This window comes from Hypanus sabinus, chromosome 4 (genome assembly GCF_030144855.1).
Source record: "Hypanus sabinus isolate sHypSab1 chromosome 4, sHypSab1.hap1, whole genome shotgun sequence".
Lineage (NCBI taxonomy): Eukaryota > Metazoa > Chordata > Chondrichthyes > Myliobatiformes > Dasyatidae > Hypanus > Hypanus sabinus.
The window spans coordinates 118,705,060-118,724,705 of record NC_082709.1 but is presented as its reverse complement, the minus strand read 5'-3'; the positions used below and the strand labels follow the sequence as shown (position 1 = coordinate 118,724,705).

General features: G+C 40.3%; 1 protein-coding gene across 1 annotated transcript in view; it reads left to right on the top strand.

Moving 5' to 3' along the window:
- LOC132392335 (adhesion G-protein coupled receptor G2-like) overlaps positions 1 to 12,907 on the top strand; it is a 35,298-nt gene extending 22,391 nt beyond the window's left edge. The window contains exons 10-15 of the mRNA XM_059966152.1: positions 162 to 261; positions 1,012 to 1,295; positions 5,290 to 5,391; positions 7,125 to 7,271; positions 10,188 to 10,229; positions 12,494 to 12,907. Of these exons, the coding sequence (XP_059822135.1) occupies positions 162 to 261; positions 1,012 to 1,295; positions 5,290 to 5,391; positions 7,125 to 7,271; positions 10,188 to 10,201 (647 nt within the window). The 3' untranslated portion in view covers positions 10,202 to 10,229; positions 12,494 to 12,907. The remainder of the gene's footprint in view (positions 1 to 161; positions 262 to 1,011; positions 1,296 to 5,289; positions 5,392 to 7,124; positions 7,272 to 10,187; positions 10,230 to 12,493) is intronic.
- The last annotated feature ends 6,739 nt before the right edge of the window (positions 12,908 to 19,646 follow it).

Here is a 19,646-nt window from a genome sequence, read left to right as displayed (position 1 = left end):
ATTATTGCAATTGCCCTATAATTTGCAGAAATTGTTTTTTATTATGTATTTATGCTGAATTAAAGAAGTCTAGGTTGTAGCAGTGTATTTTTCCTAAAATACAGTAGGACAACTGGTATTTATAAGCAGCTTGCTAACTGTAATCTTCCTGACTGAAATAGGAACTCCCAGTATTGTGATTGCCATCGTCCTCATCATAAGTCCAGACAACTATGGACTTGGGCACTATGACAAGACCGCCAACACGACCTCCGATATGTTGTAAGTGGGTCTGCAGAGCAAGCAAACAAATTTGTTGTCGATTACAGAAGACATTTTAGTTAATAAGCAATGGAAATATTATTTCTACCCATTAATTTTGCTTTTGCTTTTGGAACTTTGCCTCTCTACACCACATGCAATAATAACATGGCAAACAGACTTATAAAAGACTTATTTCTAAGTTTGCAAGACATAGTACAGGAAGGCAACAAAGTTCCCTACCTGGATACTTGAGTGGAATGAGGAGAGGCAAATCCTACACTAGTCAACTTATTGGCTGCGTGGACCAAGCAAGGATGTAAGAATGTACGGGTGGGAGCTCCTGATCTCTGTTGACTGTATATTTAGTTGGGTGAATCACTAGGCTCCAACTTCTTACCATGAGATACTGTATATCCAGCTCACACGCAAGTAATTATGCTCTGAATTAGCAAAGAAGCCTACAACTGTAAAACTCTAGCTCTGTCATGAATGAATTCGTACAAAATGGGTGATACAGTAAATCAGAGAAAATGCAACTTAGTTATTGCTATTCAAATGACACGTCTTACATTGGGTCAATGCTGGTTCCAACTGCAATTATTTAAATTCAGGTGAAGTACTTCACTCTGCAGCTCAATGTGAAATAAGATGCTTGTGCAATTTCACGTTATAAAAACAAATTTTTTCTGATCATTAAAAGAAAGGAAATATTCAGCAACATTGGAACCCATTTTCTAACCAGCTCCATGCTTTTCTCCTGTGTTTCAGCTGTTGGATCAATGACGACATTGTGTTCTATGTTGCTGCCGTAGCCTATTTCTGTGTAATGTTCCTCCTGAACATCAGCATGTTCATTGTAGTGATGATTCAGTTCTGCCGAATCAAAAATCAGAAGCAACATCAAAATGCAGAAAGGAGTATATTACAAAACATAAGAAGTGTCACTGGCCTCACCTTCTTACTGGGAATCACCTGGGGATTTGCCTTCTTTGCATGGGCCCCAGTTAACATTCCATTTATGTATCTATTTGCCATCTTCAATACATTGCAAGGTATGTATTAATTACCACTGATCCAGTGAGCAAACACTCTAAGTTATCTACCACAACTGATTGCAAGTTAGACTCAATTCTGTTACCAAGAGGATATGATCATCTCATGAAAAGTCTGAGTGACCCACCGGTTCCTGAAGGAGAAAGCCAGGGTTTTAGGGGACAATTCAACTCATGGTCTCAAAGTACCTCATAAAATTGAATGGCTCCATTAAGTCCAGCCCTCTCAGTATTTTAGACACAAGAGATTCTGCAGATGCTGCAAATCTTGAGCAACACATGCAAACTGCTGGAGAAACTCAGCGGATCAGGAAGCATCAATGGGGTGGACTACACAGTTGATGTTTTTGGCCAAGGTTCTTAGTCAGTCCTGAAGTGACAACTGTTTATTCCCTTCCATCGATGCTGCCTGGCCTGCTGAGTTCCTCCAGCATTTTGTGTGTGTTCCTTCTAAGTATCTTGCTTTTTTGGTAGAGTTACCGTTAAAGGAGCAGTTTCTTTGTTCATAAGTCAATACACTGTATTTCAATCAAAAAGTGTAGTGATTGGCAATGGTATGGGCCCAGGCTATGCCTGCCCTTTTGTCAGCTAGTGGAATGGTCCATGTTCCAAGCCTACACTGATAATACTCCCCTACTTTTCCAGCACTATATTGATGATTGCATTGCTGCTACACCCTGCACCCATGCTGAGCCCATAAGTGTCATCAACTATGTCTCTATCCTGCTCTTATATTTACTTATTCACTTCTGCCACCTCTCTCCCATTTAGCAATCTGTCTCTATCTCTTGAAACATCTATCTGCTGACATCTTTTACAAGCCTACTAACTCTCACAATTATCTTGACTATTCCTCTTCTCATCCTGTCACTTGTAAGAATACTATTCTCTCATTTCCTCCATCTTTGTTGTATCTGTACTCAGGATGAAACTTTACATTCTGGAACATCTGCGATGTTCACTTTTTTTCCTAAAATGGGATTTCCCTTCCACCGCCAATGACTCTGCCCTCATTTGTATCTCCTTCATTTCTCGCATGTCCGCCCTCATAATTAGGAGCCTCTGATTCCAGAGCATCATTCTATTCAACATTGGCCAGCTCCAAATCAATTCTACCACTAAACATGTCTTTCCATTCCCCCACCCCTCTGCTTCCCATAGGGATCTCTTTCTGTATGACTCCTTTGTTCACGTGTCCCTCCCCACTGATTTCCCTCCTGGCACTAATCCCTGCAAGTATGCAAGTGCCACATCTGCCCCAACATCTCCTCCCTCATCACCACCCAGGGCCCTAAACAGTCCTTCCAGGTGCAGCAAGTCTGCTGGAGTCATCTATTTTATATGGTGCACATGATGCAGCCTCCTCTACATCGGTGAGACCCAATACAGACTTGGAGATGGCTCTGTCAAGCAGCTTTGCTCTGTCTACTGCAAAACGTAGGACCTGCTGAAGCCTGCCCATTTCAATTTGACTTCCCATTCCCATTCTGACATGGCAATCATTTGCCATAATGAGGCCAAACTCAGTTTGAATTAGCAACATGTTACATTCTGCCTGGATAGCCTCCAATCCGATATCAGGAACAATTTCTCCAACTTGCAGTAATTATTCCCACTTTCCTCCTTCTCTTTTTATCCATTCCCCATTCTGGTCATGCTCTCACCTCTCCTCTTTTCCTTACCTGCTCCTTCCGTTTCCCCTCTTCCCTCCCTTTAATCCAAGGTCGCTTGTTCTCTCCTATTAGATTTCTTCTTCTTCAACCCTTTACCTCACCCACCTCTCCCCTCCCAGCTTCTTACTTCATTCACCTTTCCCCTCACTTGGTCTCACCTATCACCTGCCAGGTTGACCTTGACCCCCTCCAGCCACTTTCCTTTCCAGTCTCGATGCAGGGTCTCAGAAAAATGTGGATCCTTTGTTCCCCTCCATAGATGCTGCCTGACTTGCTGAGGATCCTCCAGCATTTTGTCTGTGTTGCATTTTCAACATTGTTTATTGCAGTGCAGACCAAAACCATTCTCTCATTGTAGCTGTTACTTTGTCTTCTTTTTACTTACAGTGTCCCTGCAAGTCTATCCCCATCCTCAAGCTGTCTCATCAGCAAAGCTTAAAGTAATTGTGGAACTTTATCCATTGAACCTGCACAGTTTTCAGTTCTCTTTGTATCTCCACAGATTGTGGGATTCTGTATGCCTATGGGTTGAGACTAGGAATACTCAGGTTTGGACTGAGAAAGGCCAGGTAATATGTAGACCAATTAGATGCCACCTCAAAAAGGAGGTGTATTTTTCTCAGCCTTTTCCGAATGGTGCAACACCCATTATGGCAAATGCAGCACTTTAAAAACACAGTCACTGCACTAAGGAATGGAGGATAGGATAGACTGGAGTGTTCTTGTGCATGAAACACAATGACAGCAACCAGATGTAGTAAGACATTTAAAAAGGCAAGAGGCTTATAGGCCATTATTACTATAGGTTAAAGAGAGAAAAAATATTATTATAATTGCAAAGGGTATTAATGAGACCACAACTAGAGTACTGTGTACAGTTTTAAGACCATAAGACTGTAACATCTAGGATCAGAATTAGGCCATTTGGCCCATCGAGTCTGTTCCTCTATTTCATCATGGATGATCCAATTCTCCTCTCAGCCCCAATCTCCTGCCTTCTCCCCGTATCCTGTCATGCCTTGACCAATCAAGAACCTATCAACTTCTGCCTTAAATATAAATAGCCACAGCTGTCTGTGGCAAAGAATTAAACAGATTCACCACCCTCTGGTTAAAGGAATTCCTCTTCATCTTCATTCTAAAAGGACAATATTCTGAGGCTGAGTCCTTTTGTCTTAGACTCTCCCACCATAGGAAACATCCTCTTCAAGTGCACTCTATCAAGGCCTTTCAGCATTTGATAGTTTTCTGTAAGGTCACCCCTCATTCTTCTGAATTCTAGAGAACACAGGCCCATAGCCATCATATGCTCTTCATATGATAAGCTGTTCAATCCTGGAATAATTTTCATGAACCTCCTTTGAACCCTCTGCAGTTTCAGCAAATCCTTTCTAAGATAAGGGACCCAATCCTGCTCACAGTACTCCAAGTGAAGCCTCACCAGGGCTTTATAAAGTTTTGGTCTCCTTATTTAACAAAGTATGTAATAGCATTGGAAGTAGCCCAGAAGAACTTACTCTGAGGATGAGAGGATTGCCCCATGATTAACAGCTTTAAAAGTATGATCTCCCTTCTTTAGAAGGATGAAGGGTGATCTTATTGAAGCATATAAGATCCTAAGGGGATGTGATAGGGTAGATGTGGAGATGTTTCCACTCATGGAAGAATCTGGAATGAGTGGACATAAGCTGAAATATCTGTAGGAGATGATGATTTAAAACTGAGGTGTTTAGAAATGTTTTCTCATACAAACCTCTGGTGTTCTCTATGCTGTGTGTTGTAGGGTTGGATTATTGGAGAGATATAAAGAGGAAATAACTGTATGTTTGTAAATTTGGTGAATTGAGGACTATGGAAAAATGACTGAAGAGAAAATGAGACCCTGGGGCAGATATAGGCAGGGCAAGCTTGATGGGACAGCTGGCTTACTACTGCTTCCATTTTCATGTGTCTTTGTACATGCATTGCAACAACATCCCCAGGAATACTCCATGGACAATACTTAGCCATCAGCAAAATTGTTGGTTTTTAAAATGCAGACTGAGTGATAAATATTAGGCAGATCAACAGAAATAACTTCTCCTCTCTTTGAAAGATTGCGACTTGGGTTTTTACGTCAGACAGCAGACCAGTCCTCTATTTATGTCTTTCCTGGCGGTATCAGATATGCAGCCCTCCCTTGGCACTGCACTGGTCTGTCAGTGTGAGTTCTTGAGGTGAAGTCTCTGGAGCAGGAATCTCTTCCTTGGCAAATAAAGTGCTGAACCACAGGCAACCTCTCGATCAGTAGGCTGAAAACCATGTGTTTTATATTTCTGCAGGAACTTTTATCTTCATCTTTCACTGCTTGGTCAAAGAGAATGTTCAGAAACAGTGGAGGAGGTATCTGTGCTGTGGCAAGCTGAGGCTGGCTGAGAATTCAGGTAAGGAAGCAACTTGAATCACATTCTTGGGGTGTGGGCATATTGACTAGTGTTCAACAACTATGGGGCAGTACATAGTGGTTAGCACCATGCTTCAAGGTACCAGCAACTCAGGTTCAATTCCCACCACTGCCTGTAAGGAGTTTGTACGTTCTCGCCGTGACCACATGAGTTTCCTCTTGGTGTTCTGGTTTCCAACAACAGTCTAAAGACGTAGCGATTGGTTCATTAATTGGTCATCGTAAATTGTCCCGCTAGGCTCAGATTAAATTGGTGGATTACTAGGCAGTGCAGTTCGAAGGGCCAGAAGGCCTACTGTGCACTGTATCTCAATAAATAAATAAAACTATGCTGCACCTACCTCCAAGTAAGACCACATTAGGGGACTGTGTCTGTCCCTGAATACAAACTATTCAAACTATCCTCTTCACTTTTAGCTTCTGGTTTGTTACGAAACTTTTTCCAGGGTTGTATTGTCATAGATTTCAAACTAATTTCTGAAAAATGTAGAATTTAAGATCTTTGGGATCATTGAGAAAGCTCAGCTTAAGGCAGGTCATAATTTATAAAGTCAAAATCTTAACTCGTGGCCAAATCTCATACTGAGCTCTTCCAGAAAGTACTTGCTTTTCATGTAATTCTACAAGGCCACTACAAATCACCAGGTGAACTTTGCAGTCACTGTGAAGAAAACATTGTCCCTCAAAAGTAACCAGTGCAACTAATTCCATTGTAAACAAGAAGAATTTCTGTATCTCATGATAAGCACCCTTCACACTTGGATTTTATGGCTAAGCAATACTAACAATGCCATCAATCATTAAACTAATTCCTGCCATGTATAATATTAAAGGTTTAACTATTAGAAATCAGTCTTAGAAAAAGAGCAAAAATTTGATTATTTCCTGTGTACGGTGATCCTACTTCTGAGGTATTCAGCACTCATGTCAGCTGTCTACTTCCTAATCTTAAAGGGTTGCCTATAATAGATTTTTTAAAATGTGATGGAAGCCTACAGAAGAGAACACTGCAGATCTACAAATGGTTAATGAGCATTGAGAGCTACCTTTTTTTCCCCTTTCCAAATGCTTTGAATAGTACAGGTCTCAAAGTGGGTTTGAAGTTGTTGTAACAATCCAGGTTAGCACCAGGTATGCAAAGCCCCTGCCTGTTTCAAGTCATAAACTCTTTTAATCAGGTTCTCAGGACTAAGTGCATCTAAAGTTCATATATATGAATATGCCTAGTTGCTGGTTGCTTCTGTCCAATCTCAACTGTTGGAACTGTGAAACTGTTAATGTTACCAAGACCTTTTATTTTGGCATCCTTCAGTTTCCATGACAAACTTACATTAGATCAGGTCCTAAAAATTGCAGAGGCTTCTGCTTGAATAAATCAAAATCAGCACCTGGGCTTTCCTAGCTTTCCTGTTCTTACTTCAAATATTCAAAAATCAGGATCTCGAGCTGACTTTGAAGCTTAAAGAGTCATTTGAGCCATTTCACCTTTGAGTATAAAACAAGAAACAATGATTCACCCACCTGTAATGTGCCACCTCGACAGAAACAACAATGGGGAGAAATGCCCACTCAGGCAGCTTGTCTGACAGTAACACTCACAATCAGAAATACCCAAATGAACATATGTTAAATAGAAAAGAAATGGGTTTTTTTTAAGATAATTGAGCAACAGTATGTATTGAATTATTTAAAATTTTATTGCTTGTTTTGCAGATTGGAGCAAAACCGCAACAAATAACACAAAGAAGTTGCAACCCGCGGTCCAGGCCAAGTCCTTGTCCTCGACGTTCAATAACTCCTTACTGTATCACTCCTCCTTATTTCTGGTTCAGGAATACTCCAGTCACCCCAATGCCAATGGTGTGTATGGCTATTTCAATAGACCTGGACTTGGTTAAAGGCTTTGGTTTGATGTCAGTTCTTAATGACAAATATGTTTGAGCGCAACGCTGGAAAATGCTATGGGATGTTTTGTGATGGCATCTTCCACTGGTGACATTGTTATCTCAGACTGGGGGTTGGGTGGAAGGGGAGGAGAAGGGAAACAATGTAAACTGAGTGAAGGCTTGGTCACTCTGCATGACTTTTCACTGGAGAACCCTTCCTGACTATAGAAGCTTCCATTACCAATGGCATCATAGTGACAACTCTGAGGAGTCAGTGACCTATATTCACTGCTTACAGAAGCCTCCATCTTTGGACAACTGACAGGACTAATTTAATAAAAAATTCTTGAGAGGATGCATTGCATATAAAGTTGATGTTCTGCATAGAGGATGCTTTAATTTAGCCATGGTTTATTCCTTCAAGCACGATGCACTCTTCATTCCATGAAGGTCATAGGTCATAACCTTTAGATCCTATTTCTGCCATTAAATAACTATATTGAGCTATGGCTATGAGGAAAGTACAATGGGTAAATGAACTACATTATTGCTGAATCATACCTAGAAGGAGTTGGTCTGACTCGCATCTGAGGTAGTCCAGATGAAGCCAGAACAAACATTTTAAAGCAGATGAATTTTGCACTTTAAGGATGATTTACACAAAGAAGTTCAAATAATTAAAAAAAGAAGAAAATAGAGGCATTCAAGGGGTTAAAGAGTATTGAAAATCTTTACTGGAATTAGTTTAACTAGAAAGGTGAATTCCTCCCAGAATATTCTCAAAGTGTTGCCAACATTTTTTTATTAGAGCTGGGAATTTAAAGGGCACTGCACTAGTCCACATTGTAATGACAAGGAAATAAACAAACACTAGTTCTAATATTTCTACTTAATTATAAAAATTGTATTGTGAGGAGGAACTAGAGAAACTAGTTTTGTTCTCCTTAGAACAGAAAAGGCCAAGTGGCTATTTAACCCAGTGTTCAGAATTATGAAGTGTTTTGAAAGAGCCAGATCAGGGGACCATGTTTGCATTGGTGAGAAAGTGAATGCACATTTAAGATCAGGAGCTCAGGGATGGGAATAGAAATCTGTTTTGCAGAAATTTATTATGATCTATAATATGCTGTTTGGAAGAATGAAAGCAGATGATTTAAGAACAACTTTCAAAAGGAATTAGATACAAACTAAAAAAGGAAAAAAGTGCAGGAAGTAGCATTAAGAAAATAGATGAGAGAGCTCTTTCAAAGGGATGACATCAGCAAATTTATAATAGATTACTTTGGTTTTGTCAGGCTTTAATTATGATGGACTGTATAAACAAACCATTGAAATATCACAGATTAATAGTACTCTTACTCCCAGTTTGCTCCAATAAATAAAACATAGGTCTAGTCTTTTAGTGGAGCAACATTGTGTACAAAGGTAGCATAAACAAATTTGTTCCAGAAAGAAAAAAAATGGCCTGGCATTTCTCCACTTGTGCTGGATCAGCAATGCATCATTACAAGGCTGCAAAACAGTTTGCCATACTGTTCAACAACACAGATTTTACTGCAGTTTGTGTATTAACTGGTCATGTGCTGTCACGGGTGAGGAAAGGCACCAGATACAGAAGCAAGTTTAAACAGTTTAATCTTTTAAAGCACCACGGTGCTGTTGTGCTTCATTTTATTTTTCACCCAAGGATACTGAAAATCTCATGTTTGGTGTTTTATATAAATAGAATAGCAAAAAAGTAAACAAGTAACTTGGCTAAAAGTCCATTTTACAGTTAACCACACATGCAGAAGGCCATAACATATCAAAGCATTCTTTAAACAGTAAAATTTATTTATTTAAAAGGCCCAGAGGTTAATTGAAGACAAAAGGAAATACATTGGTTCTATTGCCTTCAATAATAGAGCAGCTATTTCCAAAAGGCCATGTGATTGAACTGGGCTGTACAAATTGATAAAAAGTTACTTCAGTTAGACAAAACCAAGAGCACAATATATGGCTAAACATCTGTAATACACCCCAGATCTATCATATACAATGATGTCCATAAACTACTATGCAAATTGAATGATATGTTATTTTCAAGAATCATAAAACCAATAAAACAGCTTTTAACTTAAATATTTCTTAAAGATTCCCATCTTCTTATCTTTATACACACCTGGTCTCACATGGTAATTCTCTCTGTGATTTCCCCAGACAATGCGCAACTTGACTAAAGGAAGTCACTGTGTTGTACCTGCCCTCTCACATTGGCTGCGGACAACTCAGCTCCTGTGGTCTTCTGCCTCTTTCTTGCATCTTAATATATACCACATTGAATAAGTATTCAAGTCAGTTTTATGAGAATGACTAACCATTAGTCAATATTATGAGAATCTCAACACAAGTTAAACAACAACACTACAGGGCCATGAATACAAGCTCCAGTCTCTCATTCCAAAGCAGTACTGAGGGATTGTGACATGTGACTGGAACCTTCTTCAAGATCTACTCTGGTCCTCACATTAGATGTAAAAGATGCATTCTGACAACGTTCTCCACACTCTTCAGATGAATACTTATGTCTGAAACAGCTGATCTGATCATTATCGCATTTCTTGCAATACCTGAGGGCTCACATGTAAAAAAGGTAACTCAATTTAAAATGTTGTGGTGATATGCAAATAGAAAAGTAACTTGGGATAGTTAAGTTCTTCCTTGACTAACCTGCTTGGAGAATTATATGCACCTAGTAGACATATTATTGGTGTGGAATTACACTTTGACTTGTGCTTAAAAGGAGTTATTAATATTAAGCATTTTTTCATTTGTTGCAGCACTGTGTTCTAGCTGTGTCCAAGGAAACAGTATATTGAACAATGACTAAACTGGTTTTCTCTTTCTGTAGGTGCTAAGGCTTAAAGATATCACCTCACAGTACCACAAGCATGTAAGTTAATTCTGGTTGGCAGAGATTTATTGGAAGTAATGCTGCTACTTGCCTTCAAGCAGGGATCAAGGCATGGTTAAGAAGGCAGAAGCTCTGTAAATTATTAACACAGGGAACTCTACAGATGCTGGAAACCCAAAGCAGCACACAAAATGCTGAGGTAACTCAGCAGGTTGGAAAGGAAAGGGGAAGATGCCAGAATAAAAAGGCGTGGAGGTGGGAGGGGAAGGAGGACAGCAAGAAGGTGATAGGTGAAGCCAGGCAGGAGGGGAAGGTGAAAGACTGGAGAGGAAGGCATGTTTCCCCATGCAACACCTTATATTCTGTTTGGGTAGCCACCTACCTGATTTTTAATGAATATCGATTTCTCCTTCTGGTAAAAAAAATTGCCTTTCCCCTCTCCTCATCTTCTGTTCCCAGTCTAGCCTCTTAACTCTTATCACCTGTCTATCACTCCCCCCGGGTCCTCTCCTCCTTCCTTTTCTCCTCTGCTCAGACTCCTCTCCTATCAGATTCCTTCCTCTCTAGCCCCTTACCTTTCCTACCCTCCTGGCTTCATCTATCACCATCCAGCCATCCTCTTTTCCTTTCTCCCCCCCCCCACCTTTTTATTCTGGCATTTACCCCTTCCTTTCCAGTCCTGAAGAAGGGTCTCGGCCAAAAATGTTAACTGTTTATTCATTTCCATAGATGCTACCCGACCTGCTGAGTTCCTTCAGCATTTTGTGTGTGTTGCTTCAGTAAATCATTATTTGATTAGGTTTTACAAAAATCTATGATCAAATATGCAGCATGACTCAGAGTCCAGAGAAGGAGAGGGGATTAAGGAGTTACAGTTGTTGCCATTACATAACTGCTGGGCAAGCTCCTTTAAGAGGCATTCATTACATCTAGTTTTAAAAATAATAGTGAAAGAACTAAGAGCTGTGGAAGGCATACAGCCTGTTAACCTAATCAAGATTTAATGAATATACAAGTGAGGTACAGGTACAGATACAGAGGCAGAAGGGTTGAGTTATCCAGTATTGTCATGTTGCTCTGTACACTGAATATCCTGCTTGCTGTCCTTGCCTAAGGAGAAACTCAGTTGCAACCCCTTCTGAATGACTCCACCTACGTTTACTCTTTCAGTTTCTGTGCTCTGCATGTCTATGGGAGTGCTATAACAAGGGTGGATTTGTGGAGGTATATGAGCCATTCCGAATGGGTCATATCTAAGGGAAGGGGTCTCTCTCTGGGCCAAGAGTCCTCTTCCCTAGAGTTTGACTGTGGCATCAATGTAACCCCTGGCAGCTTTCCTGGAGCTTGGGGAATGTGACAACTAAGGTAGGTGGGGGTTAGGGCTTTCCACAGCACTGTTTGTGGGAGAAGTCTTCTCCCAACCGGCAGAAAGCTGGGCTCTTCTCCCTCCTGACTTTCGACTTGGTTCTATCCTCCCCCTCCCCATGCCCCCACCAACCTGCAATGGGCCCTGCTAATCGGGAACTGTCTCCACCATTCCTGACATTAGATTCTCACTTTAAGCTTTCCAACTCAACTCAAGACCAGTCCTTTGAGCTTTCTGGCCACGCTGCAAAAAACATAGTGAAAGAAATGACAATAGAGCAATGCCCTTTCCATAATTGCAGCAAGATCTCTCTGTCTGCAATATTTCATTACAGCCTCCCAACAAACAATTGTTTTCCACCCTATTATATAAGAACCAGGGCACATTTAACATGTTCAACTCTAATTCAGTGTTTCTTAATTATACTGGATTACGCTATGAACTAGTACAAATGTCTGTGTTAGTTACCAGCCTAACACAAATCAAACAGCATATCACCATGGCAACCCTTGCCTCACCTTTTTGGGATATTCTTTTTTCCCTATCTACTGCTCTCCCACACTTTAGTAACTTAGAAATAAGGTATTTTCCCTCACTTTCTTCATTTTAATGAAGGGTCTTTGACCTGAAATATTAACTCTTCCTTTCACGGACATTGGTTGAACTGACCGATCCACCATTTTCTGTTTGTGTTTTAGATTTTTCAGTTTCCCTTTACTGTGCTAAGTAGTGTTGCCAATTAACAGTAAGCTAAACTGAAGTAAAATGTTGCTCATTAATTGATTTCTCCCCCTTAAGTAGATAAGACACATATATTGTATCAATTAGGGAGCTAGCCTAGTGATTTGTGTTCTGTATATATGCATGGGAAAGATGAAAGAATCATTTGCCGTCTAACACCAGTCTGATCGTAATGCCTTTACTCTGACTATTGTAGGAAGTTCTGCTGCTGCAACTGCGATGTGGGGTGAGCTATACACCAAAGAACTTCTGGTCAATTGTAGTTCTAGAAGTGAGGCTTGGACTGCAAAATAGACTCCACACAAGGCAACGTTCAGGCATCCATTCTTGAATGTGGAAAAAGATTTTATAAGTAGCTTTATAGATGACATATCAGTATTTATCCATCATATCAGAGACTTTCCAAATAGGATCTTCCTGGATATTGTTTGGAACTGTAAGATACGTTCTCAATCCTGGGAAGTACTTTGAATTAAGACTTGATCATGTTTGATTGTAGTAGCTTCAGATTTTTATGGTTATGAAGGTTTTATGGACGATACTTGTGAACTATTTATAAAGTGTAGAATGTTGCAGTTCATACTAGTTGTAATGATAATTTATGCACAAGGTTGAAAATTATGGCTGTAATTTTAATGATGAAAACAAATTTGTTGGTATTTATCATTGTCATAAGCTCAGTGAAAACTGATGTTTTATGAAGAAGCTGTTTTCCATCCTGGCCACTGCTGAGATTTGACACAATTGCTGGCAAACTGCACAGACTTTTAAATGTACATGTAAAGTGGATACTGCAATGGAAAGTTTATGATGTGTTCAAATATGTATTTTTTTATAACTTCAGGTCAGAGTTGATCAGAGCTAAACTGACTGTTCTTGAAGATGTCCTCTGTTTGCTGCTGCCTAGAGCGGAATCAGGAGGCCTCTGTGAGGTCCACAATGATTCCTTTTTAGTAATGTTACCTAGTGTGAGTTCCTTCAACACCATCTTCATCCAACAATGGGGCTAAGAGTTGCCAAAACGATTGAGATGCATCTTTCCTGAAGTCCTTTACCAGTTTCCATGGTCTGGATTATAAAGAAAATTTGGGTTGCAAATCCTGCCCTGACTATGTCAAAGTATGTCTTCCATTCTGAAACTTTAAATTAAGCAGGCTGAACTTGATATTTCCACATTATCACAGGGCAGACGACCAACACATTAGCTTATAGTTCTCATCCATAAGGTATGTTGTTTCAATCTAATTGCTCTCATTCCATCCACTTCTGAAGTTGCGTATGCATGACTGCTGAAATGAATCAGTGTTTTGAGTTTACTTCTTCTCAGAGATTCTCTGAGTTTAATATTTATATGTTCTGCAGCATAACAAGCATATTTACAAGTGTAGAGGCAACTGAATGAAATGGAGCAATACTGCACATTTTGACAATTACAGCTAGATTTATCAGGGAGAATAAAACAGCTTAAAGAAAAAGAGGAAATCCTGTTGTCCTTTTGAGTGGAATGTATCACGACTTTGACTAGCAGGAGCAGACACACACGTTTCATTCTCAGTTGCTCATACTGCAGCCACAATGTTGCCCTGACCGTGTCTCGTATCACATATTCAAATTTCAGAAGTGGCTACATTGCAGATCTACAAAACACTCATGGTCAGATATCCAACACAAATTGTGAAACAGATAGATTCTAAACCTCCTCATTCGCTGGTTTACTGGCATTGCAAGCCACATTTATACCACCGAGCCACCAACAAACAGCTTCAATTATTATCATTCTTGATTCCATTATTATGGAACAGTGTAATTTTTTCCTAGTTGGTGTTGCAAAGAATTCAAGCTGAGCAGCAAAAATAAAACTCTATGATGATTTATTTTCTTCTGGTCCAAGCTTCACATTTTCTTTTCATTTTAATAGTAACTGATAGAAACTGACCAGTTCAGCCGGAGGTCTGGTAGAGCTAATCAACCCCTCAGTGGCCAGCAATACACTTCTTACAAGTCATTTGATATTTTGAATTTAAGCTCTGCTGTCACTGAACCAAGGGAACATGAAAGTCAAGAAACATCAAGGCCCAGTCTCAGCCACGATGTTGTCCTCCTGTATATCACTGATGTTTGTTGGAAAGAAGAAGCCTTCAATAACATATTAATTACCTAAATCTGAAGATCCCCTACAACATTAATTAGTTATTATTTAAAGAGCAGTCACTGACAGAACGAAGGAATGGCAGCATTCCAGAATCTAATTGACTTCACAGTTTACAAGATGTACAATATCTATATGCAGGAACAGCAGCCCCAGTTTGCCATCTATTTTCTCTTCTTGCTGTCTCCAGCTATTGTGGCTCTGCTCAACTACACGGCACAACCATCTACCAGAGAAGTCAACCAACCATCATTAGAGCCACCTCTTGTCCTCCTGCACAACATCCCTTTATCGGCTGTGGCTTGGTTGGGGCAGAAATCTGACCATATGCAAGTCAAGCACAGGATGTTGACACTAAGCTCCATAGATGCTGGAAGACAGAGCAAACAAATAAAAAGGTGGTGAACTCATCAGTTCAGACTACACCTGCAGAGGAAAATGGACAATATTTCAGGGTGATTTGAGGTGTCTTGACCCATTATGTTAACTGTCCATCTCCCTCCACAAATGCTCCCTGACCTGTTGAATTCTACCGGCATTTAGTTTGCCGAAACATACAATATTGAATGATCTGTTTATGCTCTGGTTTATAGTTGTTATTCCAATGTATAAAAAAACTGATTTGTCACTCTATAGTACAGTTAAAAATATATTCATTATAAGCAGTAAGTACATTATAATAGCAACACACACACAAAATGCTGGAGGAACTCAGCAGGTCAGGCAAACAGTCTTTGGAAAAGAGCAAACAGTCGATGTTTCAGGCTGACACTTCTTCAGGACTGGAAAAAAAGATGAGAAGTCAGATCAAGACGATGGGCGGAAGGGAGGAAGAAGTACAAGGTTGTAGGTGATAGGAGAGACTGCGAGAGGGGGTGGGGTGAAGGAAAGAACTGGGAAGATAAAAGGTGAAAGAGATAAAGGGCTAGAGATGTGGGATTCTGATAGGAGAGGAATGAAGACCATGGAGGAAAAGGGAAGGGGAAGGAGCACCAGAGGGAGGTGATGGACAGGTAAGGAGATAAGGTGAGAGAGGGAAATGGGAATGGCAATGGTGAATTGGGGGCAATTACAGGAAGTTCCAGAAATGGGAATGGCCACCTATTTCAATTCTACATCCCTTTTCCATTCTGAAATTTCCGTCCATGGCCTCCTTTACTGCTGCGATGAAGCCACAATCAGGTTGGAGGAGCAACACCTTATATTCTGTCTGGGTACCCTTCAACTTGATGGTATGATCATTGATTTCTTGAACTTCTGGTAATTGCCACCCTCCCCTTTACCATTCCCCATTCCCAGATCCCTCTCACCTAATCTTCTTACTTGCCTATCCCCTCCCTCTGGTGCTTTTCCCCTTCCCTTTCTTCCATAGTCTTCTACTCTCTCCAGTCAGATTCTGTCTGCTCCAGCCCTTAATCTCTTTGACCCTTCAGCTTCCCAGCTCTTTACACTTCCACATCTCCCAGTTTCACCTATCACCTACCACCTTGTACCTACTCTTCTCCCCTACCTTCTTGTTCTAACTCCTCATCTGTTTTTCCAGCCCTGATGAAGGGCCTTGGCACAACATATTGATTTTTTGTTCTTTTCCATAGATGTTGTTTGTCCTTCTGAGTTCCTCCAGCGTGTTGTGTGTGTTGCTTGGATATCAGTACTTTATAGTAACTATTATGTTTCTATAGTAACTATTGATATTTATGAATAATTATAGACATTTCAAATTTATGAATTATGTCAACATGTAGGCAAGCAACAGTACATAGATTAATAAGAAGATCCCAGCACATTGGACAGTTTATAAAGCTATCGCACTTATAAAATAAATGAACTCCTTATTCTCTGAACCAGACAGTGCATATATTAGGTTTTACTCCATATGCCGTTTACACATAGAAAATTTAATAACCTACAACAGCAAATTTCAGGCCATGATCTCTGCAATGCACATTCCTTAGGTTATCTGTCCTGCTGTAGGAGATTGAGAAAATGGGGCAAATAAGGGCTTGGACAACCTGACAACATACCCACCCCAATCAATAATCACACACTCACTCCCTGACAACATACCCAACGCCATCATTAATTACACCCTGACAACATACCCATCCCCATCAATAATCACACACTCACACCCTGACAACATACCCATCCCAATCAATAATCACACACTCACACCCTGACAACATACCCAACGCCATCATTAATTACACCCTGACAACATACCCATCCCCATCAATAATCACACACTCACACCCTGACAACATACCCATCCCAATCAATAATCACACACTCACACCCTGACAACATACCCAACGCCATCATTAATTACACCCTGACAACATACCCATCCCAATCAATAATCACACACTCACACCCTGACAACATACCCAACGCCATCATTAATTACACCCTGACAACATACCCATCCCAATCAATAATCACACACTCACACCCTGACAACATACCCAACGCCATCATTAATTACACCCTGACAACATACCCATCCCCATCAATAATCACACACTCACACCCTGACAACATACCCAACCCAATCAATAATCACACACTCACACCCTGACAACATACCCAACGCCATCATTAATTACACCCTGACAACATACCCATCCCAATCAATAATCACACACTCACACCCTGACAACATACCCAACGCCATCATTAATTACACCCTGACAACATACCCATCCCCATCAATAATCACACCCTGATAACGTATTCATCCCCATCAATAATCACACCCTGACATCAGCTAATGAATTAGAACTATTCCTTGTGCGATATTCCCAGGAAGAAGTCAAGGAACAAAGGAACAAAACAAACTAGACGAGGGCCTTCAACTTTTATCTCCAATGGCGGCTTAGTAGCACCACTATAAATTATCTAGTCAAGCTCTGGAGGACTTTTAGACTGAAGTATTTATTCCGTGTCTGCCTCAGTGTTAAGAGCAGTTCAGTAATAAAATATTCTAATGTAAACCCATGCCAAGTTTGTCTTTATTAAGAACTGCTGAGTATTTCCAGCATTTTCTGTTTTGATTTCTGCTTTATGATTTTCAGATAATGATCCCATTTGACTTCATCCTCCCAGGTCATTTGTCATTCAGCTCTCGATGAGAGTATTGGTAAAGTAACCAGCACCCAGTCCTCATGGAGAAAATAGACCTATCTTTACAGAAAGGGCATTAAATTTCTTCTAAACCCCCAATGGCTTCTGAGCAAAATAGGAGAGAGTCAGAGAAGGCCCTGCAGTATAGAATGAGGCATTCAAAAGATATTGCCACTGGATTGTATTTGCCTGAAGTTATTCACTGAACAGCGTTCAGTTCCAAAACTGGCAGCCTATGGGGAAAAAACCTTGCCTCTTGAACCATCCATATTTCCTGCTCGGCGTTATTTAAGATTAGGACCCCTGGTTCTCCCTCACAAATTCAGTCGAATGTCAACAAGGTAACAAGCAGTTGGCAAGGAAATCTTACCTCTTTCTCAGACTAATTGTTATGGCAACACAAACTACTGTTATGTCACCTGGATAAGATAAATCCAGGGTGCTGAAGGATGCACTGAATGTTCACCAAGATGTCTTCTCTGCAAAGGCTGTTTAGTGCATTAAGCCCAGGGGAGCCTGATCTTTCAACATTTATTTGATTGATGATTGTCAGAAGAAATACCTAGAGAATGGTAAGTGATTTTCCTACTCCACTTATGCAAATTATGACTAGAGATGTATAATTATTCTTAATCTTAAAAGCATAATTAAGGGATGATTGAATGATAGATAATCAGAGATAAAACCATAAATTATTCTCAGTTTGACAGCCCTTAAGTGCACTTCACAGCAGTACATTTTTCTGCCTCATAGGGGGCTCTAGAAATAAAAAGGACAACTGTTCAAAAAAATTACTTAGAATACACAGTAGGAAAATATTGGCAGAAGTGCATTCAACGTGGTTTGCATTTGGCAGAATTCACTGGAGTAATCTACAGGCCCTTCTGTACTTGTTTCCTTTTCATTTGTTACTGCCAGTTTGGAACAGGGATCTTAGTTTGAGCAGGGCACAGTCAGCTGGAGAGGTTTAGAATGACAACTTCACATTTGTCACTGAAAATCTGTGACACCTTATTCTGCATTCTGTTATTGATATCCCCTAAACGCATTGAAGCAATGGATTTATCTGTATGGATGGCATGTAAAACAAACTTTTTCACTCTACCTCAATACTGCACAAGTGATAATAACAAATCAGTTTATGAAGCAAGGAGCAGAACAAGTTAGAATCAAAAAAGAAACTGCAGATGCTGGAAATCTGAAACACAAAGAAACAGAGAACACTGGGAATTCTCAAGAGGTCAGGCCTTATCATTAGAAAGAGAAAGAGAGTCAGCTTTTCCGGTTGGAGACCCTTTGTCAAAATTAAAAATGAGAAACAGAAGCTTGCAATATTGAATTCTACAAAATGATTTCTTGGTCAGTTTCTGTCATCCATCGTGATATTTGCTCAGCTTTCCAATTCCTCCTTTTTAATTGCCCTGGCATTGGAAAAAATGCCCAGCAGGTGAGACTGGAAACACTCATGAATTACATTTCCCAACTTTCACATTTTTTTGACCATAAGACCATAAATATAGGAGCAGAATTAGGCCACTCGGACCAGCACATCTGCTCTGCCGTTCTATCATGGCTGATTTATTATCCTTCACAACCCCATTCTTCTGCCTTCTCCCCATAACCTTTGATACCCTGACAGAACAAGGACCTGTCAACCTGGGCTTTAAATATACTCATTGACTTGGCCTCAATAGCTCATCTGTGGCAATGAGTTCCACAGGCTCATCACCCACTGGCTAAAGGAATTCCTATCATCTCTGTTCTAAAGGGGTGCCCCCCTATTCTGAGTCTGTACCCTCCAGTCCTGAACACCCCAACTAAAGGGAACATCCTCTCCACATCCACACTATCAAGGCCTTTCAATGTTTGATAGGCCTCAATGAGATCCTCTCTCATTCTTCTAAACTCTGGCAAGTCCAGGCCCAGAGCCATCAGATTCTCAGATGCACACCTCATACTTGAACATTTTCATTCCAGGAATCTTTCCTATGAATCTCGCCTTGTCCCTCTCCAATGCCAGCTTATCCTTTCTCAGGTAAGGGGTTCATTGTAAGACAGTGGTTAGCAGAATGCTTTA